The sequence below is a fragment of the Trichechus manatus genome, unplaced genomic scaffold, assembly GCF_000243295.1.
Source record: "Trichechus manatus latirostris isolate Lorelei unplaced genomic scaffold, TriManLat1.0 scaffold00001, whole genome shotgun sequence".
Classification (NCBI taxonomy): domain Eukaryota; kingdom Metazoa; phylum Chordata; class Mammalia; order Sirenia; family Trichechidae; genus Trichechus; species Trichechus manatus.
The window spans coordinates 30,176,961-30,201,031 of record NW_004443937.1 but is presented as its reverse complement, the minus strand read 5'-3'; the positions used below and the strand labels follow the sequence as shown (position 1 = coordinate 30,201,031).

The 24,071-nt window shown below is 40.1% G+C and overlaps 1 protein-coding gene across 1 annotated transcript in view; it reads right to left on the bottom strand.

Moving 5' to 3' along the window:
• Positions 1 to 24,071, bottom strand: part of RAD54L2 (RAD54 like 2) — a 113,020-nt gene that overhangs the window by 49,413 nt on the left and 39,536 nt on the right. The window contains exon 2 of the mRNA XM_004368578.2: positions 23,436 to 23,626. Within this exon, the coding sequence (XP_004368635.1) occupies positions 23,436 to 23,574 (139 nt within the window). The 5' untranslated portion in view covers positions 23,575 to 23,626. The remainder of the gene's footprint in view (positions 1 to 23,435; positions 23,627 to 24,071) is intronic.

Here is a 24,071-nt window from a genome sequence, read left to right as displayed (position 1 = left end):
ACTCTTCAGAAGAAGATAACAGAATACTAAGTCTCTACAATGTACTATTCACAAAGTCCATTATTTAATTAAAAAATCACTAGACGTACAAAGAAACAGGAAAATATGACCCATGCTCAAGACAGAATTCAGTTAAGAAAAACCTTACCCTGCATGGCCTAGATGTTAGACTGCCAGCTGAGCCCTTCCTAAATTGTTTACCCACAGAAACTGTGAGAGATAATAAAATGAATGTTGTTTGAAACCACTGAATTTGGGGGTGATAGACGACACAACAATAGTAATTGGAACAAAAATTTAAGAAATTAAGAAATAAGAAATTAAACTATTAAACCAGTGGAACAGAATTGAGAATCCAGGTGTAAATTCATCTACTTACCATCAGATGATATTTGACAAAGGCCCAAAATCCATTATATGCAGAAAAGACAGTCTCTTTAACAAATATTGCTGGCAAAACTGGATGTCCATTTGTAAAAAATGAAACAGGACTCATACCTCACACCATACACAAAAATTACTCAAAATGGATCAAAGACCTAAATATAAAACCTAAAATTATAAAGATCATGGAAGAAAAAATAGGGACAATGCTAGGGGCCCTAACATATGGCATAAATAGGATATAAACCATAACTAACAACACACAAATACTAGAAGAGAAACCAGATAACTGGGGACTCCTAAAAATTAAACACTTATGCTCATCAAAAGAGTAAAAAGAGACCCTATGATCTGGGGGAAAAAATTTGGCTACAACATACCTGACAAGGGCCTAATCTCTAAAATCTACAAGATACTGTAACACCTCAAAAACAAAAAGACAAATAACTCAATTTAAAAATGGGCAAAGGATATGAACAGGTACTTCACCAAAGAAGACATCTAAGTGGCTAACAGACACATGAAGAAATGCTCGTGATTATTAACCACTAGAGAAATACAAACCAAAACTACAATGACATACCATCTCACCCGGACATTACTGGCACTAATCAAAAAAAACAGAAAATAACAAGTGTTGGAGAGGTTACAGGGAGACTGGAACTCTTATGCACTGCTTGTGGGAATGTAAAATGGTACAACCACTATGGAAAACAATATGGCACTTCCTTAAAAAGCTAGAAATATAAATACCATACATACAGCAATCCCACTCCTAGGAATATATCCTAGAGACTTAAGAGCCATCACATGAATAAACATATGCACACTCATGTTCATGGCAGCATTATATTCACAATAGCAAAAAGACGGAAACAACCTTAGTGCCCATCACCGATGAATGGATAAACAAATTATGGTACATACACACAATGGAATGCTACACAACGATAAAGAACAATGATGAATCCGTGAAATATCTCACAGTGTGGGTGAATCTGGAGGGCATTACGCTGAGTGAAATAAGTCAATCACAAAAGGGCAAATACTGTATGAGACCACTATTATAAAAACTCAAGAAAAGGTTTACACACAGAAAGGAACAATCTTTGATGGTTACAAGGGAGGGGAGGGAGGGCTGGGAAAGGGATATCACTGACTAGATAGTAGAGAAGTGTTAACTTTGGCGAAGGGAATGACAGTACACAACATAGGGGAAGCCAGCACAACTTCACCAAGGCAAAGACATAGAAGCTTCATAGACATATTCAAACACCCTGAGGCACTGAGTTACTGGGGCTGAGGGCTAGAGACCGTGGTCACGGGGGTCATCTAGGTCAACTGGCATAACAAAGTTCATAAAGAAAATGTTCTACATCCAGCTTTGGTGAGTAGCGTCTAGGATCTTAAAAGCTTGTAAGCAGCCATCTAAGATAAATCTACTGGTCCCATCCCATCTGGAGCAAAGGAGAATGAAGAAAACCAAAGACACGAGGGAAAGATTAGTCCAAAGGACTAATGGACCACAAGCACCACCACCTCCACCAGCCTGAGCCTAGAAGAACTAAATGGTGCCCAGCTACCACCACCAACCGCTCTGATAGGTATTACAATAGAGGGTCCAGGACAAGCAGGAGAAAAACGTAGAACAAAATTCAAATTCACACACACACACAAAAAAGACCAGTCTTATTGGTCTGACAAAGCCTGGAAGAACCCCTGAGACTATGGCCCCTGGACACCCTTTTAACTCAGAAATGAAGCCACTCTCCAAGTTCACCCTTCAGCCAAACATTAGACAGCTCTACAAAACAAACAATAACACACATAAAGAACGTGCTTCTCAGTTCAACCATGTATATGAGACCAAAAGGGTAACAACTGCCCAAAAGCAATAACGAGAAGGCAGGAAGTGACAGGAAAAATGGATGGATAGAAAAAGGGAATTGGGGTGTGGAAGGGGAGAGTGTTGACATATCATGCGGATTGCAACCAATGTCACAAAACTATTTGTGTATAAACTGTCAAATGAGAAGCTAATTTGCTCTGAAAAATTTCACCTAAAGCAAACACACACACAAAAAGAATAAATATAACAAATGTGCTACTAAAAAAAAACGGAAGAAATTAAACTATGGCACTGTATTTGAGATCAAGGAGCAAGTAGAAGCTGGAAGGACCTTGAGAATACTGTTATCCGTGAAGATTATCAGTGAAGGCTTAAAGGTAAATGTTACTGGAAACTAGAGGAAAGGAAACATAATGTGGCAGAAAGTTTAGCAACCTTGTCACTTACAATAAAACAGAGATCAAATCCAGGGTGGGCCTATAAGATCCTTTGTTAAGATCTCAGTAATCCTTAAGGTAGTGCCTGATAGACTTTTTCAAACAGACAAAAGGTCTTAGGAAGATCTTGAAAGCACGCCTAATAGACTTTTCTCTGTTAAACAATGGAGCTTCTAATACTCTTAGGATACTGTCCCAAAGCAACCTCCCAAGAAGGCCAAAAAGAAACAGGATTATCTCATGGATATTTGTGGGGTATCTCATGAAGTAGATTATATAATGATACATAAGTTTACACAAGAATTCTATCAACTTGAACTGAAAGAGACAGAAACAGTACAAAATGAAAAAAGCATTTGGACCCTCAAACTTTTATGGGCAGTCAGCAGGCTGAGAACACTACTCAACTGTAAACTGACTACTTTTTGTGAAAAGGAAGGATTACTCAGAGGGCAGAACTAAGAGCCCAGAAGACAGAGCCAAAAGTCCTGGAGAATCAGTCCCAGTGAACAATATTGAACTCTAATCAGGGAATTGGGAACATGTGCTCAGCTAGGGATTTCTGAATTGCTATGGACCAATGACTGCTGTGTGCTTCTCATCCTCCCCCACAAACACACCTTATGAATGGTAGCAACTATCTTATGCCTGTATCAACATTCCGTGTTGGTCGGGGAGGAAGAACAGATAACTTGCCTCTTTAGTTCACAAAGGTCTTCAGATCAAGAAAAACTGTATTTAGGGACTGAACCCAAGGGTCTTTACCTGAGAGCCACATTCACAGATGGATCTGACTTAGATGACAAGACCTTGGACTTTGAGCTGATGCTGTAATACAATGAGACTTTGGGAGTTTGGAGGGGAGGGGGACAGTATATTTTGCATGTGAGAGGGATAAGAATTGCTGGATTTTCCAAAGATGAATGCAACAATATCTCCTATCCCACATGCTTTTCTAGAGTATGACCTTGACACTCCTCCTACTGAGAAGTTGATTCTAATTTCTTTCCCCTGCATCTGGGTGGGCTTGTGACTTGCTTGTAACCAAAAGAACAAGGCAGAAATGACACTGCATAACTTCTAAGGCTAGATCATAAAAGATAATCCAGTGTTCATTTTTTGCTATTCTAGTCAGAGCCACTACCTGACAGCAACATCATGAGAGACCCCGTAAGACTAAACCACCCAAAACATTACTGAGATAAATTTAAAAAGATAAAAATCAATGGAGATATGCCACGTTCATGGAATGGAAGACTCAGTAATGTTATGATGTCAATTCTCCCTACATTGATCTAGAGAGTTTTCACATCACAATCAAAACCCCAGGATTTTTTAAAATAAAATTGACAAGCTGTGTCTAAAATTTTTATAAAAATGCAAAGGTCTGAGAATAACCAAAATAATTTTGAAAAAGAACACAAAGTTGGAGTTGAATACCTGTGAATACCTAATTCAAGCTACAGTAATCACGGTATTACATAAGGATAGACAAAGAGATCAATGGAATAGAGGTCAGAAATAGACCAACATTTATGTTCAAATGATTTTTTACAAAGGTACCAAAATAATTCAATGGGGAAAGGATAATCTTTTCAATTTATCCATTTGCAATAGATATCCAGAGAAAAACAAGAAAGCTTAACCCTCGCCTCATTCTACTCCATATGCAAACATTAATTCAAAATGGATCAAGGACTTAAATGTAAAATCTAAAACTATAAAATTTCAAGTAGAAAATATTTGTAACCTTGGGTAGGCAAAGATTTCTTAGGTAGGACACAAAAACTCAAACCACAAAGGAAAAAAATGATAAAATGTGCTTCAACAAATTTAAAACTTCTGCTTTTCAAAAGATACTCCTGAGAAAAAGAAAAGGCTGATGGTTACGAGGGTGGGGAGGGAGGGAAAGGGAATTATCATCTTAGGTGAAGGGAAAGACAACAGACAATATAGGGGAAGTCAATACAACTGGCCTAAAGTAAAAGCTAAGTTTTCTAAACACAACCAAACGCTATGAGAGGCAGAGCAGCTAGGGCTGGGGTCTGGGGACCATGGTTTCCAGGGACATCTAGGTCAACTGGCATAACAAAGTTTGTTAAGAAAATGTTCTGCATCCCATTTTGGGGAGTGGTGTCTGGGGTCTTAAAAGCTTGTGAGCGGCCATCTAAGAGGCATCAATTGGCCCCAAGCCACCTGGAGCAAAGGAGAATGAAAAACGCCAAAGATAAAAGGAAAATATTAGCCCAAGAGACAAAAGGGCCACATAAACCAGAGACTCCATCAGCCTGAGACCAGAAGAACTAGATGGTGCTCAGCTACCACCAATGACCACTCTGACAGGGAACACAACAGAGTGTCCTTGACAGAGCAGTAGAAAAGCGTGAAGCAGAACTCAAATTCACGAAAAAAGACCAGACTTAATGTCTGACTGAGACTGGAAGAACCCCCAAAGCCATGGCCCCTGAATGCTCTGTTAACCCAAAACTGAAACCATTCCTGAAGCTCATTCTTCAGACAAAGATTAGACTGGACTATAAAACACAAAATAATACTCGTGAAAAGTGTGCTTCTTAGTTCAAGCAGATACATGAGACTAAATGGGTGGCTCCTGTCTGGAGGCAGGATGAGAAGGCTGGAAGGGACAAGAGCTGGTTGAATGGACACAGGAAACCCGGAGTGGAAAGGAGGAGTGTGCTGTCACATAGGGATTGCAAATAACGTCACTTAACAATATGTGTTTAAATTTTTGTATAAGAAATTAACTTGAGCTGTAAACTTTCACCTAAAGCACAATAAAAAAAGAAATACCACAAGTGGTGTCTTTAACAAAAAAAGAAAAGGCAAATCATAGTCTTGGAGAAAACATTAGCAATACATATATCTGACAAAAGATTTGTATCTACAATATATAAAAAACTCTTACAATTCAACAAGACAAACAACCCAATAAAAAAGAACAAAAAGGGAGGAACAGATACTTTACATACACACACAAAGACATACAAACGGCCAATGAATACATGAAAAAATGCTTAGTATCATTAGGGAACTACAAATTAAAACCATAATGAAATACCACTCCACACTGCTAGAAAGGCCAAAAATTAAAGACTAACCATACAAAGTGCTGGCAAGGATGTGGGGCACCTGGAACTTTCACACAGTGCTGGCCAGAGTATAAATTAGTACAATCACTTTGGAAAACATTTTGGCAGTTGCTTATAAAGTTAAATATACACCTACCATATGACCCTCCAATTCACTTCTAGGTATTTTATCCAAGAGCTACGAAAACATATGTTGCATTTATGTCGAATTAAAAAACAAAAACTTTGTAGCGATGTTCAGAGCACTTTTATTCATAAGAATCAAATGTCCATCAACAGGTGAATGGATAAACAAGTTGCAGTGTATTTATGCAGCTGGAAAACTACTCAGCAATAAAAAAGAACAAACTATGGACACACGGAACACCACAGAAGAACCTCAGAGACATCATACTGAGGAAAAGAGGCCAAACACAAAAGTGTACATACTGCATGATTTCATTTATATGAAATTCTAGAACAGGCAAAACTAATCCGTAATGACAGAAATCAGTTCATTGGTTACCTGGAAAATTGACTACAAAGGGTAGGAGAGAACTTTCTTCAGAGATGGATACTTTCTATTATCTTGATTATGGTGGTGATTGCATGGGTGTATACATTTGTTAAAAGTCATGAGCCAGTATGTATAAAATGTGTGAATTTTACTGTATGTAAATTACACAATAAAGTTTATTTTAAAATAAACTTTTATGATATTACTAGAGGGAAATTAATAGCCTTAAATGAGTATGTTTAAAAAAAAAAAAGAATAAAGGTTGCAATCAGTGATATAAATTTTCTTCTAAAAAAATTTTAAAAATAACAGGAAATTAAATCCCAAGAAGGTAGGGAGGACACTTTTCAGGACACTGAAGTGTGAGAGCAAATTCATGAACTAGAAAACCAACTTTAAAAGCAAAACCAAAACCAAAAGTTGATTCTTCAAAAACACAAGCACAAATGCTGCCTCCTCAGAGTGGCCTGCGACCACTCTGGCTAAAATAGGCTCCTCTTCCCTCCCACTGAGGTTCATTCTCTTCCTTTATTGCTTCATGATTTGAAGTTATTTTAGTAATATGTTTTATTGAATGCTTGTAGTCTGTCTCCCTTCTAGAAGGTAGCTCCTTGAGGGCAGGGATTCTGTCATCTCATTCACCGCTTTATCTCCTATGCCTAACAAAAATGCCTACTACATAAGAGATGTGCAGTGCATGTCTGTTGAATTAAAAAAAATTAACTTGGTTGTAAAAAAAATTGTCACTAGAGAAAAATATATGACCAAATATCCACTGAGCCATATCAGATCTTCTTCACTAGGTTTATTTATCATCTGTAATCACAGATCGATGCTCTCTGTGGACAAAGCTTTCCTTGACTCTAGAAATGTAACGACAACCAATCTATTTACCACTAGGCCAAGAGAAGTTTTAAAAACACATGCAAACCAAAATGTGATTCACCTTCAAAATAGTTATGGAAGTCAGTCAGAGGAAAAAAAAAATCTCATCATAGCTGCTCCTTAGAAAGAAATAAATCTTCGTAGCATTAATACTAAAAGAGCATTAGTGGATTTTAAATTAAAGTCATCTTTAAAAACGAGATCTGAGAGCAAAGGGACTACATAATACCATTCTAACCCATGAAACAGGATAAGATACAAAGAAAAGAAACAGCTAGCCTTCTACTCCACTCTCACAGGGAAGGGAAACAACTACAAACCATTTTTAAAAGATACCATGCCTGCACAGGGCTTCTCAACGTCAGCACTACTGACATTTCAGTCTGCATAATTCTTTGTTGGGGAGGCTGTCCTGTCCTATGCACTGTATTTAGTAGCATTCCTGGCCACTACCCACCAGATGCCAGTAGCATGTCCTCAGTTGTGACAACCAAAAATTGCTGAAGGTCTCTTGGGGAGCAAAACCACTCCCCATTGAGAACCACTGGTTTTAGCAGAACGAAGGCTAAAAATAGTAAAGAAACAAAATCATTTGTAAACACAACTACAAATATTTTCAACCCATCTGACAGTCTAGCCGTGTGCTACAGACAAATTTAATTTTGACCCTGCTCAGCATCATGATGGAAGATTTTTGGCCATCTCTGTAACCACAGGCAAAAATTACTGAGTTCTCAGCAAACCAGTCACAAAGCAGGAACTTCTGAGCTAAAGGTAGAAAGAAGAAAGACTAAGGTTAGTGCCTTGAAGGATTCTAGTTTAATTTCTGAATGACATGTAAAGAGGTATGAGAAAACGTAAAGCTAATCCTTGGCTCTATATAAAACTCTTACAGACAGCGTAATGTCTAGAAGAATTTCACCAAGTCAAAATAAATATTTAAAAAAATCCAAATTAAAGTCAAAGACACTGATGAAAATCATGTTCCAATCTTTAAAATACGCCTCTTCTATGTCCTCTATGAGTCAGAATCGACTCAACGGCAACAGGTACATATATATATTACTTTTTCTCCCCTCAATGTAAATTACAGTCGAACAATGGAAAAAAGATTACTTAAATTGGCTATAATAAAATGACAGACTTCTTTATAACAAAGATCATGAACAAAGTTAAAAGATGAAACAGACTAAACGTTATTTACAACATAAATAAGGATTAGTATATTTGGAATATAACAAAGATCACTTACAATATGAAAAACATTGTTGCCACCTCAAGGAGCCAAAACTGACATCACTGCTTCAGAAATTTGAGCTAGTTCTTGAAGTAGTCCCCTATCTCCTATCACCAACTTCATTTATTCCATCAGCCGTGAGAAATGATCTACTAAGCTTGTCTTTGTGACTGCTGAATTACATAACTATATTTGAATTCCTCCATTCATTCCATCCTCCAGAATTCCAGAAGCAACCCCACTCCTAGGCATCACCACACATCAAGGAAGGGAAGCCACACTGTGTAGGGAGCAGAAGGTGGAGAAACAGCTGGGTCCTACCTGGGAACGACTGCAGCTCAACCAGCAACATGCTGCCTGTGGCACCTGGCAATCTGCAGCCAGCTTCCTGGGGGCAAAGCCCTTCCTTTCAGGCTCTGTCAAAGGACTCAAACGACAATGGGCTGGCCACTCGTTTCTCAGGAGCTCCCTTCTCCCCCCCCAATTTTACCTTCAAGGGTCTTTCATCTCTTTAGTAAAGATCTTTTAAAAGGAATGGGCTAGGGATCTGAATGGGAAGACAGAAATAATGGAATGTTTTCTTGCTTATTTCCCAGGATAAGTGATCCAAACGTGGGAGAAATAAAAATGGAATTAAAGACTCAAGCAAATTATTCCTGAAAACTTCAGAATAACTAAGGGGCAGTGCTTCCTCCACCTGCCAATCAGCACTGCAGGGAATGAAGTGATTCCAGATACCACAGCAGGGAGAGGTGTCAGGGCTGGAGCTGGTACAAAGGCCATGTGCTGGGTTTCGTGCCCTGCTTGGGGGGTCCAATTGGCAGCCTCCCCTGAGGAGGCCAAGAAAGCAATCTCGTGGCATCTCCAGTGAGCCTGGGAGCTGAGAGTTAGAGGACAAATGGGACCTCTGCAAGCGAAAAGGGGAGATTTTTAAAAGGATGAAGAGAACTAGCCTGCTTATAGCCTCGGGGGAGTGTGGCTGCTCAGGTGGGTAAAGCCCCACGTTGTTCCTGTTCAGTCCTGCCCGTTCTCCCACCTGGAAGTGCATTTTTAATGGTGGCAAAGGTACGGAATAACATACAAATCCTTCCATAACATACAAACTCCACTAGGGCCCCATGTAAGGACGGCCACAACAAGCTAGAGGAAACAAGGACAGCCCAAGTGCTGCCACACAATGGCCTTTTACAAGAGAGGGAATGGGCAAGGAGAAATACCAACAGCTCATTCTGTCTTTTCTGTGAGAGAGGACTTGGATACATACCTAAGGTGATAATCCTCCAAAATGTTACTGTTGTATCAGTTAACCTAAGAGAGTAAAACACATACTGTGGACAAACAAAAGCCTGCTAGTGGACTGTGAGGGGGAATCAACAGAACTCGCTTTACTCTTCCATTTTACTGAACACTTTGAAGCCCTGAGCTACTGTTGAAAAACAAAACCATAGAATTCCCAGAAGGATTCGGCAGCTGGAAAAGGGCTGCGAACATAGACTGGGGTTTCACAAGCAGAGCATCAGACTTCACAGCAGACACCATGCTGGGAAAACACAGCAGGCAAAGGAAAAGTAAGACACCATTGCAAAATCTCCAGATGAGAGAGTACTGCGATAGCATGTAACTTCCCCCACAAGATGCACTCAAATGTAACTGAAAATTTTAAATGGTCCTTTTGGACCCTCAATGGGGATAAGAATTTCTGATTTGAGAGAACAGGGCAGGTGGAGGGGCAGATGCTGAGGAGGACAGGGCTCAAGTAACAGTTCCTACACGCTGACCTGAAGTCAGCATCACTTAAAGTCATGCTCTGGGCTTTGTGAACTGTCTCATTAAGTGAAACCTTAAGTGTTAACTCTGTGAATGCAAAGGTCTGAAGAGTAAACTCTGGTCAGAGAAAAACAAGTAAAGCCCCTTCTGACTGTCTGTATTAAAAATAAAACAATAAACCTTTTCCTGAGGCCACAGAAAATTCAGAGAAAATATGTATCTCTCTGGGAGCACGCTGCAGCTTGCTTTGTGATGGGTGAAAAGGAAAGAACAATTAAAAGAAGAGTGGCTTGAACAGAAATACAGTCTCTGAGCTGGAAGAGACTTCAGAGTGGCTTTTCCAAGACCTTGCATGCCACAGTGTAGCAACTCTATGCATCTTTACCAGCCTTGGTCACCATGAAAAGAATCTCATCCTTACCTACCCTCCTCTTCCCAGATCCAATCACAGATTCTGAACCTAAAGAGTGTACCTAACTACACCTACCCACTGTACATCTCCCCATACCATTGCTGCTACCTGGTCTGAATTCCTGTACCAACCTCCCATGGTCTCCCTGACGCCCGACTTGTTCTCCCTCCAATCCATACTGCATACAAAGTGAGCTCTCTGAATCTGAGCAGGTCATATTCTTCACCCATCCAGGCTCCTTTAAGGCACTTTAAAACTATCCCTTCTGCCCTTAGGATAAAATCTAAAATGCTTAAGGCCTCTTCTGACTGCTAGCCTCCAGCCTTTCCTCTAGAGGGAGGGACCACTAAGTCCCTCCCTCCATCCACCTCCACCCACACACTCTGTGCTCCAGTCTCAAAAGCACAGTGCTCTCAAGAGTCTCTAGGCCTTTGCTGACGCTGTGTCTCCTTTGTCCTCCTCTTCATCTAACAGTTAGATGTTAGATTCTAATAAGTTAATTCTAACTCAGTATCCTTCAGGTCTCAGCTTTTACAGGCTGTTGTTGTTCTCAGCTGCTGTTGTTGGCCCCTGACTCATGACGAACTTCATTTAAACCCGAGCACTTCCTGTTTCTTGTATTCTAAATTGGTCCAAAGACCACCTGAAGATTTCAGAGAACAACGATCCAGAAAACACTTAAAGATCATCCCTTCATGAGGGTTTGTGGATAACCGTGAAGCCAGGGCAGGCACAACAACTGATAAATAGCTGCAGCTCTGGCCCCAGGTCTGTAGTGACCCTACACCATCCCCAGTCATGTGTTAGGCCACCCAACAACTGCTCCAGTCACCAGTTCTGCTCTCCGGAGAACCGGGGCCCAGCCCACCAGCAACACTTGTTATCCCTCTTCAGCTAGATTTATCTTACAAACATTAACTCAGTCTTCAAAACAGCCCTATTAAGGAGACAATGCTGTAATTATTCCCACTTTACAGATGAAGAAACATGGCTCATAAAGCTGTAAGTAGTAAAGATAGAAACTGAACCCAGGTGGTTGATCTGGTTCCAGAGTCAGATGGCTGATCTGGTTCCAGAGTCTAAGCTTTTAACCACCACACAGCACTACATCCATGTTACTCTCATTTCCTTGAAAACTACAGAGAAACAAAACAGTGTTCAAAGACAGACTGTCTTAGGCTGGGTTCTCTAGAGAAGCAAAACCAGTAAGTGTATAAATATACATATAGAGAGAGATTATATCAAGGAAACAGCTCACGCGATTGTAGAGGCTAGAACGTCCCAAGTCTGTGGATCAGGGTAGAGGCCTCTCCCAAGTCACACAGCTGCAGAAGCTGGCAAGCCCAAGATCGGAAGGTCGGAGAGCAGGGCTCCCACCCACAGACTGTGCAGATCGACGAATCCCAGGTTCAGCAGAACAGGAGATGAGACGACAGGAAGCAGCCACAGGATCCAGAAAGAGCAAAAACCCAGAATGTCTGCTTATATACAGATGCGGGCCACACCCCCAAGGAGACTCCCTTTCATTTGATTAGCTACTCACAGTATATTCAATCATGGGAGTGATTACATTAAAACACGGAGAATCATGGCCCGGCCAAGCTGAAATACAACCTTAACCATCACACAGACGTATACATGCACAGAGCCTTGGTTTACAACAAAGGGTACAACAAAAATGCAGTACAGAGTGCTGGATCAAATAGAAAAACCACATTAGGGGAGGAAAGGATGAACTCTGACCCCTTCCTCACACCATACAAAAATTAATTCTAGATGGATGACAAACCTAAATGTGAAGAGTAAATAAAACATTAAAGCTTCTATAAGACAACATGAGAATATCTTCATGACCATGGATTAAACAAAGATTTCTTAAACAAGGCACAAAAAGCACTAACCATAAAGGGAAAAAAATGATAAATTTGATTTCATTAAAATCAAAAACATCTATTCATTAAAAACATCATTAAGAGGGTGAAAATCAATCAATACAGAGGGAGAAGACATTTGCAATACAAAGATCCAACAGAAGATTCACATCCAGATATAAAGAATCCCTACACATTAGAAAGAAAAAGATAGTGGGCAAAATAAACAGAAAAATGGGCAAAAGATGTATTCAGACACTTTATATAAGTGAAAATGTATGAAGCCACTACAGATCCTCCAAGATGCCAAAACTACAAAAACAGACAATATCAAGTATGGAGCAGATGTGAAGCAAATGGAACTCTCATATACCACTAAGGAGTGTACACTGGTAAACCACTTTCGAAAACTGTTTGGCAATATCTACTAAAGCCAACTGAGCTCATGTATATCCTTTGATCTAGCAGTTCCACTCCTCAATATGTATATAAACAACAGAAATGAGTGCATATGTACACCAAAAGCTTTTCTTTATAAGAGACAGAAACTGGGAGCAACCCAAACAGCCAACTATGGTAGAATGGCTAAGTACATTCATATAACAGAAAACCATACAATTAAAACAAACATACTACTGTTAAGCATGACATCATAGATGAATTCCAGAGGGATAATGATGAGTGAAAGAAAACAAACACAAAAGAGTACATTTATTAATATATGACGTTAAAAAAAAAAAAAAAAAAGGCAAGCAAAACTAATTTATGGTGATAGAAGTCAGAATAAGTCAGATAACCTTTTGGAGGGTATTGATTGGAAAGGGAGCACAAGGGAGTCTTCTGGGTTCCTAGTAATGTTTTATACCTTGATCTGGGTGGTGGTAACATGGGCGTATTCAGTGGTTACATGAGCTGAATACCTCAGATGTGTGTACTTTATGTATGTAATACTTCAACAAAAAGTTTCAAAAAATAAATGGTATTTCTTGGGATTAGGCCATTTTCAAAAACCCCTTAAAAAAGGGAGAGCAGAGTTGCCCAGAAGGTACCCTGAAATGATGTCCAGCTAACTAGGCAAAAAAAGGCTGCTGTCTGGTAAGAGCTGCAACAAGTAAGAACAGACATTTGTAGAAACAGGAAGTAGAGATAACAGAATTCATTACTCAAGAGAAATGAAAGCACATGTCCATACAAAAGCATGTACATGAATGTTCATAGAAGCTCTCTTTGTAACAGTCAAAAAATGGAAACAACCTCCTCTCAAGAAAACAGGGAATGGATAAACAAATTGGGGGTATATCCATATAATAGAATATTACTTAGTGATGAAAAGCAATAAACTATTGATACACATAACATGAATGAATCTAAAAATAATTGAGTGAAAGAAGTCAGATTAAAAAAATAGAGTATATTGTATGATTCCATTTACATAAAAAGTTTAGAAAATACAAACTAATCAATAGTAACAGCAGAGTAGTCATTCCCTAGGGTTAGGGGTTGGGTGGCAGGCAGAGGAGGAAAGGATTTCAAAGAGGCATAAGGAAACTTTCAGTGGTCACAGATATGTTCATTATCTTGATTTTGATGATGGTTTCAGGAATGTATACATAGTGTACAATTATTCCTCAATAAAGCTGGAAAAAAACATGGAAAAAGAATAATCCAAATAATTTTTAAGCACAGTACTCTAACTATACAGGCTCAGTGGGATATATTATTAGGAAAAAAAAGAACTGCACAAAATCTTGAACTTTACTTAATAGATTTATTATCTGTAGTGCAACTGGTGTAGTTGTTTGAAACTATTTTGAGTATATTGCAGGACTGAGCAAATGAGTGAATATACTGATGGTGTTGAGAACCAGGTTCTTCTTGTGAGAGAAGGGAGACACAGATACAGAATAAGAGAAGAACTGAAACTGAGGGTATTGTTATGAACACATAAATTTTTAAGTAAATGTATTTCTTAGCTCAATCTACCGAAATAGATTATAAGCAATAATACCCCAGTAGTAGTGAACACATGTAGAGACCAGATCTTATTTCTAAATACCATTCCCCACAAAAGAAACCAGGATTCCTTAGGAAAAAAGGCTGATTCTCCCAGGTTGGAACAGAGAAAATATAAGCTAAACCTGGAACATCTTGTTGTGCCAGAAAAAAAGGGAAGTACTCCCAAATTACAAGGGTCATGTCAAAGGAACACAGAAGCCAGTTGAAGGGCCTCCCACTAGCCAAATCTGGGACAATTTCAGCATCAAAATGAACAATGACAGAAATGGATTCTACCATACTTGTATTTAAAAAAAGAATCCATGAGACCCTACTGATACTTAAAACAGAAAAAAGTGGGGAGGGAAAGCTAATCTATACAGAAGAATGCAAATAAATGTAGGAGGAATGTAGAATGAGAAAAATCACCATTTGCAGCCACTGTGTTAATAACTGATTCAGGCAAGAATCGCAAATGGAAGTCTTTCACTGGGTGAAAGACTGGGGAACAGGATATTCATACAGTATAAAAGTATCATAGTACAGATGACCTGTTAATTACAAAGTACTTTTTCAACAGAGTAGTAGACATTACCTTAACCAAATGATCAAGCTTAACATCTCCAAACTGGCACTGTCTTCTGATGTAAAGCATTATATGTCTTCGATATAACGCACTAAGGACACAACACCGTTTATTCCTGGCAAAAGTACGTCACCTGAGTCTAATCATAAGGAAACAATTAGACAATTCCAAATTTAGGAATATTTTGAAAACAAAGCAAAAACTGGTGAGGACTCTTCAAAACATCAATGTTATGAAGAGGAAAAAAATGCTGAACTATTTTAGAACCAACCAAAAACCAAAACCACTGCCGTCAAGTTGATTCTGACTCATAGCAGCCCTACAGGAAAGAGAGAACTGCCCCACAGGGCTTCCAAGGAGTGGCTAGTGGATTCAAACCGCTGACCTTTTGGTCAGCAGCCAGACTCTTAACCACTGCGCCAACAGCGCTCCATTCTAGAACAGAGGTTGGCAAACTTATTCTTAAATAGCCACAGAATAAATATTTTAGGCTTTGTGGGTGAAACAGTCTGTCAGAACTATGCAACTACGCCACTGTAACATGAAAGCAGCCACAGACACTGAGTAAATGAATTAGCATAGCTAAGTTCTAATAAAATTCTATTTACAAAAACAGGCGGCCAGCCCCTGTTCTAGAATAAAGGCAACTAAAGAGACATGACAACAAAATGTAATGCATAATCCTTGACTGCATCCTGGATCAGCAAAAAGAAAAAACAACAACAAAAATACCTAGAAAAGACATTACTGGGACACCTGGTAAAATCTGAATGCATATGAGATAATAATAGTATTTTAACAATGACAAACTTCCTTGTTGTGATAATTATATTGTGATTATGAAGGAAAATGTTATTTTTCTCAGGAAGGACAAGGTGAATTATTTAGGGGTGAAAAACCTTTATATATCTGCAATTAACCCATAATGGGTAAGAAAAAAAGTGCATGTGTCTACATATACGTACGTGTGTGTGTATGGGGGGAGGGAGAGTTTAAGCACATATGACAAAAGGCTAATTGGTGATTGTGGATAACAAGTACATAGGTGTTACTGCACTCTTCTTGTAATTTTTCTGTAGGTGTGAAATTTTAAAAAATAAAGTTGAAAAAGCAAAAATAAATAAAACATCACTGAATTACAAAGTCTGATTTTGAAGGATTTTAAATGACACGTGCAAAAAATGACACACAGTATGATTCCAATTTTGTAAAAATATACATATGCACAGGAAAAAGACTGGAAACAATACAACAAAATATTAGGTCTCTTGCTATCTCTGGCTGATGGAATTACGAGTTATTTTGGTGTTCTTTACAATTTTCTGTATTTTTCCAAATTTTATTTAATAATTACATATTACCAAGAATTAGAAAGTGGCTGTTAATGTCAACAAGCAGCTTGGCATTATAGATTTTGAAATATGATCCAAACTCCAGACACATTCTCCAAAGAAGGATCTGGGACATTAGGAAATCATAAGGTTCAAAACATTTACTTGAAACTATTTTTAGAAGAGGAAGAAATCTAGGCTCAAAAAAGGAACACCTAATGTGACAGAAAGGCCATAATAACGGGTGAAAACTATAACCTCCATGACCTTCTGCTGCCTTGTGAAGGGCCCACGGGTTCCACAGGAAGGAGAAAACATTGGCTAGGATTCCCATTAGATTGCTGAAACTACTTCTCATCGCAATTCTTTATAAAACAAAAACCACCCACTCTGATCTTAGTTAAAATTCTGGGAGCTCCCCTATACTTCTTCCACTTCCAGTTGCTCAGAGAGCTTGACTTTACCTGCAAACTGCTGCTACTTACCAGTATGTCCAGAACTCACAGCAGAAGTCTGAAATAGCACCTGTCAGATAACCCACAGAAATAAACCCAAGGTTCCAGGCATATCTCAAACTACTGCCACTGGCCCCGCACCCCAGCTAAGACCCCTGCCTATCTCACTCCAGACTACTCTGCCCTTTGGTCTCTACACTCCAGCCACAACGCCTTCTACCTTCCTGATTTCTTAAACAAGCAAATTTGTTCCCACCCCAGGGCCTTTGCCCTGGCCGACCGCCTAGAACACTCTACCCCTGATACTTCATGTTGCAAGCAAAGAGGACAAACAGAAGGCAGTCAGAGGAAAAGTAAAAAAGAAAACTCCCTGCAGGAGAGTCAGAGGCCCAGGGATAGAATGAAACCAGCTTTCCTTACCAAGAGGTCCAAGGTGAAGGGAGTCAGGCTGAAGCCAAAATTGACATCCGGGGGACTGGCTTTCTATCAACAATATGTCTAGGAAGTAGGTTCCAGAAAGGACTAAGCATGCCACACACCTACTTACAATTCCAGGAACCTAGTATCCTTGAGCCCCGATGGCGCAGTGGCTAAGCATTCGGCTGCTAAACAAAAGGTAGGCAGTTCAAATCCACCAGGTGCTCCATGGGAGAAAGATGTGGCAGTCTGCTTCCGTAAAGATTTAGCCTCGGGAACCCTATGGGGCAATTCTACTCTGTCCTATAGGGTCACTATGAGTCAGAATCAACTGGATGGCAATAGTGTGGTTTGGTTTTAGAATTCTGATACACCGTGTAAAATAGACAAGGATAAAATGAAGAAAAGAAGACCTATATGTTCTAAAAAGATGGGTCCATCAAGTCAGTCTGCGTCCAGATCTTGGTTAACTTAAACCAGGGCTTCTTAAACTTTCTAGCAAAGGGGCCTAAATGCTACAGAGAACGTTCTCATCCCTTGGTGCTCTCAAGGCACCATCCAAAGCACTCAAACCCTACTCTAAAATTTATTTGAAGAAAAACCTTATTTTTATCTTAAGAACGCATGTGAATTCTGATTTCTATGCCCTAATTAAATTTTTTTTTAATTTCTTACCAGTTAAAGTACTGAGTCCTCAACTCCTGACAGCACTCCACCAATCTTCCAATAAAACTGACACTCCAACAAGGTTGGTCATGCTCATGTCGAAGCTCTGTGAACTCCCAGTGTCTCCTCAAATCACGGACTCAAATTTGGAAATAAAACCCTCTGGCAAGCAATCATTCTTAGGACTAATAAGTTACTTAAGTACGTAGTTTCTAGCTTGAGCTTTGGTTTGTTTTCCAGTAAAATTCCTTTAGATAAACTCTACTCTTGCCTTACCTGAATGAGACTACGCACAATGTGGGCCAAACAGCATAGATGAGCAGGGTGGTGGTGGCCCTAGGACCTGTGCTAGAGAACCAGTCAAAGACCAGAGAAACCAGCACAGGTAAAGAATTAAAAACACCAGAGGGAAAGAAGGAGGGCATCTGGCTTTTCCTTGCATGTACTCAGACAAGAATAAGCGTAGCCTAAAAGAAAGCACAAGTGGTAGGGGGAGGGGGAATCTCGTTATTCAAGTTTTATTCAATACCTGGAGAATACCTGGAGAACAACTGAAATTTTGGAGTGAAACCAGGAATTGGATCCATTAATCCAGATGAATGTTAATGAGAAACATATGAAGGCCTTGTTAAACAAACATACTCAATTCCAAGTGTCTTTCCCCACTTTAGTGTATATTCAGGACCAGGGTTCTTGCAATTTTTCTCCCATGTCTCCCTGCTACAAGAGGGCAAGACACCACCTTGGAGAATGACGTTAGCATTTTTGCCATTTGTACAAATGAACCGACCCTTGGTAGTATCTACTGGTCCAGGCTCTCTATCACCTACAGTTGCCACATGACATCAAGGAAACAAATATGCCAATGAAGGAGTAAGGTACATCCCTTTACAAGGCCAAGAAAACGTAAGACTCTATGATATAAGACTCTAACTGTGACACACATCAGCCATGACACTCTTTCACATCCACTGAAACATACTATAAGCAATAACTAGAAACAACTTTTTTGGTGAAGGCTAGATTATTCCAGGGGCTGCTTTCATCTAAATATTTCTAAGTACCTTCTCTGGGGGAATAGATTGAATCTGAACCTGAGCTAGAAGAAACTACTGAGCCAAAAAAACTATTGTATAAGAAAGCCAAATCTAGAGGCATCAGGTTTTCAACCCCCACCTCTTTTAACAACAGACCCCAAAGGTGCTGACACCCATCTTTCCCCTCTATTACAAAGAATAGACAGAGCCCAGCACAGACATCAAGAGAAAAGAAAAAGAGGGGAATGAATAACCAAAGCTAAAAGGTCTCACAATATGCCATGGGCCCCCTACCATGTTATATAAAAAAGTACTCTCTTCTCCCCACTCCCAGGCTGTTCTAAAGACAAATAATGTCAAATAGCCAAAGCTCCATGTTCTATCACAGCCAGGTCTCAGACTAATACCACCAGTCAATGTTCAAAGGTCAGTATCAAGCGGCAGACAATGCCCAACTTATTGTAGCAAAGCCAGCAATGTCATTAACTGTCCCCATCCACTTTCTATCCTGTTCTTCCCACATTTGTAAAGGTTTTCTCAAACTTCCAGGCTTTATCCATTCCCTCTTCAACCTGTCCCCTATTCCTAGTAAGTCACTAAGTCCTATAAACTTCACTGCAACAAGCTGACCAATGACTCCTCTGTGGATGTCAACTGCCCCCAACGATTCAGGTCCTCATTACACCACCCCATGGAGTTCTACCACAGACCTAACTGGTCTTCTCTGTCTACAGGCCATCTCTTGTCTACCTTGACGGAGTAACATTCCTAAACCAAAGGCCTGATGAGCGCTCCTCAGTAAAAACTTCCACTGAGTCCATGCCGCCTATAAAACAAACTCTAAACTCCGCCCTGCTCTGACCACAAGCAATCACTCCAGTCTCACTCTAGTCATCGCCCTACCGTGACTAGTGCTACAGCAAACAGGGCAGCTCATCATTCTCTAGCCTATGTCATACTTCTCTTCTACTTTGTCTTTATTCACATTGTTCCCTCTACCTGTCGCCCATCTCTGCTTGACAATATCAGCAATTAATTTCCTCCCTCAAAACCTGAAAAGAAGACAGACACATCACAGGATTATATCAGTCTATGGACTCAGAGGCAACGTGGGTTTCAATAAGGAGCACCACCTGGAGACCAAAGGCCTAGCTTTGCCACTTTCTTGCTAGGTTACACTCAGCAAGCCCTTCACCTTTCTGAGCCTCAGTTTCCTCAACTGTAAAATGTATCTGCCCTACATAATAAACAGGATTATCGAGATAATCAAGTTTAAGATAAAAGTGTACCAAAATGCTTGTGAGGGGATGAAGCTAAAGCAGTACTTAGATGGAAATGTATAGCTTTAAATGCTTACTGTAGAAAAAAATGGTTGAAAATCAGTGAGCTAAGCATCATCAGAAGTTTGAAAGTACAGCAAAAGAAACACAAAAGAAGTAGAAGGAATAAAATTATTAAGTAGAAATTACAAAGAAAACAAACACAACAGAGGGGATCACCAAAGTCAAAAGACAGTTCTTAAAAAAAGTTAATAAAATTGTTCAAATGCTTGTGTAAACTATGAGGAAGCAATAAAAAGTGAGCTATTGTTATCCAATAGAGATGTGACTCCAAATAAAAGGGGCTGAAGTAACAGTTTCTTTTATGAAAGGGTTTCTCAATCGCAGCACTATTGACATTTTGAGCCAAATAATTATTATGGGGGCTATTCTATGCATTGTAGGATACTTAACAGCCACTTAATGCCAGTAGCATCACCATCCCAGGAGTCGTGCCCAACAAAAATGTCTTCAGATATTGCAAAAAGTCTTGAGGGAGGCAAAATCACTTAGAACCTCTGATCAAAGAAAACAAAAGGGCCATATCACGCTATATCAGATAAGATAGATCATCCATAGCTGTTCTTATTTTTAGAATAGCTGGCTGTTCTGCCCATTAGGACTGTGGGAGACTAGCAAGCCAAAGCAGCAAGGGCAAGATGGATGAAATTGTGTTTCATCAACATTGCATAGAGTGTTCAAGATCAGAGGACCAGAAAAGTTATAAGAGCTAAAATAGTAGCAGAGTATCACAAGAAGCAGAAATACCACTTTTATTTCCAGGAATAGGGAGAGAAAAAAGTGCATAGCTCTAACATGATAGTGAAGCATAAAAATGGCCCTTGAGTCTCAAAAGCTTGTGAGGGAACATCTAAGATACAACAACTGGTCCGGAGCACAGAAGAGTGAAGAAAACCAAAGACACACGGAAACAATTAGTACAAAGGACTAATGGACCACATGAACCACAACCCCACTAGCCTGAGACCAGAAGAACTAGATGGTGCCTGGCTACCACTACCAACTGCTCTGGCCAGGATCACAATAGTAGGTCCTGCACAGAGTGGGAGAAAAATGTAGAACAAAATTCAAATTGATAAATAAGACGTAACTTACTGGTCTGATAGAGCCTGGTGGAACCCTCGAGACTATGGCCCTTAGACGCCCTTCAAAGTTGGAACTGAACCCATTCCCAGAGATCACATTATAGCCAAACAACAGACAGGCCTATAAAGTAAACAATAACACCCAAGAGAGTATACCTCAGAACAAACAACTATACAAGACCAAAAGGGCACCATTTGCCCAAAAGCAAAGTTCAGAAGGTAGGCAGGGGCAGGAAAGATGGGCAAATGGAAAGAGGGAACTCAGGGAGGAAGGAGAGAAGAGTGCTGGCACATTGAGGGGATTGCAACCAATGTCCCGAAACAAGGTATATAAAAATTATTGAATAAGAAACTAATTTGCTCTGTAAACTTTCACCTAAATTATAATAAAGAGTCACCAAAAAAAAAAAAAAGCCCTTGAGTCAAATTCCAAGAAATCAGGTACCTAGCAGAACAAGAAAAGTACCTAACAGAACATATTTTTTAAATCACTCTGAACTACATAAGCAATAAAAATAAATCATTTCAAATTAAAATATACACATATACATACATATATTTAATCTGGAAATTGCATAAATAAGAAAACCCCCACCTGCACAGCTGAACTATTTTGATACAAATCACAATTAAATTCTTGCCATTATTAAATAAACAATAGTAGAGTCCCCAGAAGTATATCATATAGTTTTCAAATAATTAAGAATCTGAAAAGGAGAAGATTTCAAAAAGCCAAGGGGGAAGACAGTGTGTATATATCCATTATACTCATCATCAGCATCTGAAATCCAACCTAAACCCTGCGGGAGTTCTAGAGGTGTCTGAAAATATGATTCTGAGAAGCCAAATGATGAAAAGCAAAAAGTGATGCAGACACCTGGGGATTCTGGCACCATCTCAGCAACATGAGAGCCAAGCAGGACAGCCTGATGGTGTGCCCACATAGCACTGCCTCCTGTTATTTCTACTCATTCTACTTTATAGGAAACATTTTTTTACAGAAAGAATTTTATTTTACAGAAGCAGGTAGGAGGAGACCTCGACTGAATAAAGCCAGCAGGGGACAGCAAATGCCACTGTCAAAAGGGGAAAAAAGTGAAATGGTAATTTCCCTGCCAGAGGTGAACTGGAAATGGGGCAGACACTCCCAGACAGTATAAAGGAGGGAAAACTGATTCCTGAGTCATGTGGCAGTTATTAGGATGAATGAGAACTGAAGATAGTAACATCAGTGAGGAAAGAGGATCGATGCTCGTCCTGCCGGAATCTGGAAGATATCAGGAGTGCATTTTCCTAAGCTCCTTCAAATCCAAGTAATGGTGATCTAATGTAATGTTCAATTCCACTAGGGTAGACTGTTATAAACACACAAAGACTCTATTTTCAGTCAGTAGGAAGCTTACAAACAACTAAATCCCATGCCATATAAGGCTGAAATTGAGAAGCCCTGTGGCCACTTCAGCAGGTTGGAGCAAAGGAGTGGGCAAACCCAACAAACCAAACAGGAGTCAAGAGGGCTCCACCAGCGACGGCAGCGCAGTCCCCTCCCAGAGCAATTTACAGTCACCAGAAGAGGCCAGGAGGCAGAGCAGCACTGTAGGAGGTGCAGTAAGCTTTCTAGGGTCATGAATCTCTCCCCAGAAAATTCTCTTGTGTACACACACACAGAATTGTGAGTGTCATTTCAGGAAGCTCACAGACTGCTCATGGTTACCCCCAATGCCTACCCATGGCCATCTGATGGGTCCATGGCCCCCAGACCACCAAGTCTCACCACAGGGTTACTGTTACTGACTCCTCTACACCCCTGGGCAAGTATGTTCCACTCTCAAATCTCTGCACATCTGTCAAACATGAGGTGAATGCTAAAAGTCCTTCCAGCACTAAAACAAGGCTTGTATGAGGGAACAACAACCCATTCCTGAGAATAAGCATATTAGTTCTTGGTGGATGTGTTACCCATCTGTGCCTTCTCACTACGGATAGCCTAAGAAATCCAACTGGAACCAAACCAAGCAAAAATGCCATTAGAAGAAAAGGTAAGGCAACCTCTGTTGCTCACTAGAGCCATTTACCATCCAACAAGTCTTCCTCATCATCCCTGTCATGCTCCTCCACTGCCACCTCCTCCTCCTCCTCCTCCTCTTCCGCATCCTCCAGCTCCACGTCCGGGTCCAGGTCTGGATCGCTCCCTGAGGCAGATTCGTCTGACATGGCTCCCAGAGGTCCTCAGTGGGCATTACCGAGTCATGGTCCACTCAGGGTCCTGAGGGGAGGACAAAAGGGATCAGAATCACCAAGGGTTCACTGAAGAATGTAAATCTTTCAAAGAGAAAATGCCCAAGCTGAATTCCCTGGAGCTTTCCTAAGCAAGGCAAGCTAACCTGACCCAAATCTCAACCTTCCCCACAAGTACACTGGCCCTGGGAAACGTTCTGGCAATTCTCTCCCCAGCTCAAGTTTTTCTCAGCTGCTTGGACAAGAAAATACCTTACGAGACTGGAGACACCCCAAGAGTATGGCCCCCAGACACCCTTTTAGCTCAGTGGTGAAGTTATCTCCGAGGTTCACCGTTCAGCCTGGGAGTAGACAGCCCTGTAAAACCAAATGGGACTAATGAGGTACAGTAGTCCAGTGACAAGGGCCAGAAGGCAGAAGGGGACAAGGAAGCTGGTGATAGGGAACCCAAGGTTGAGTAAGGATATTGTTGA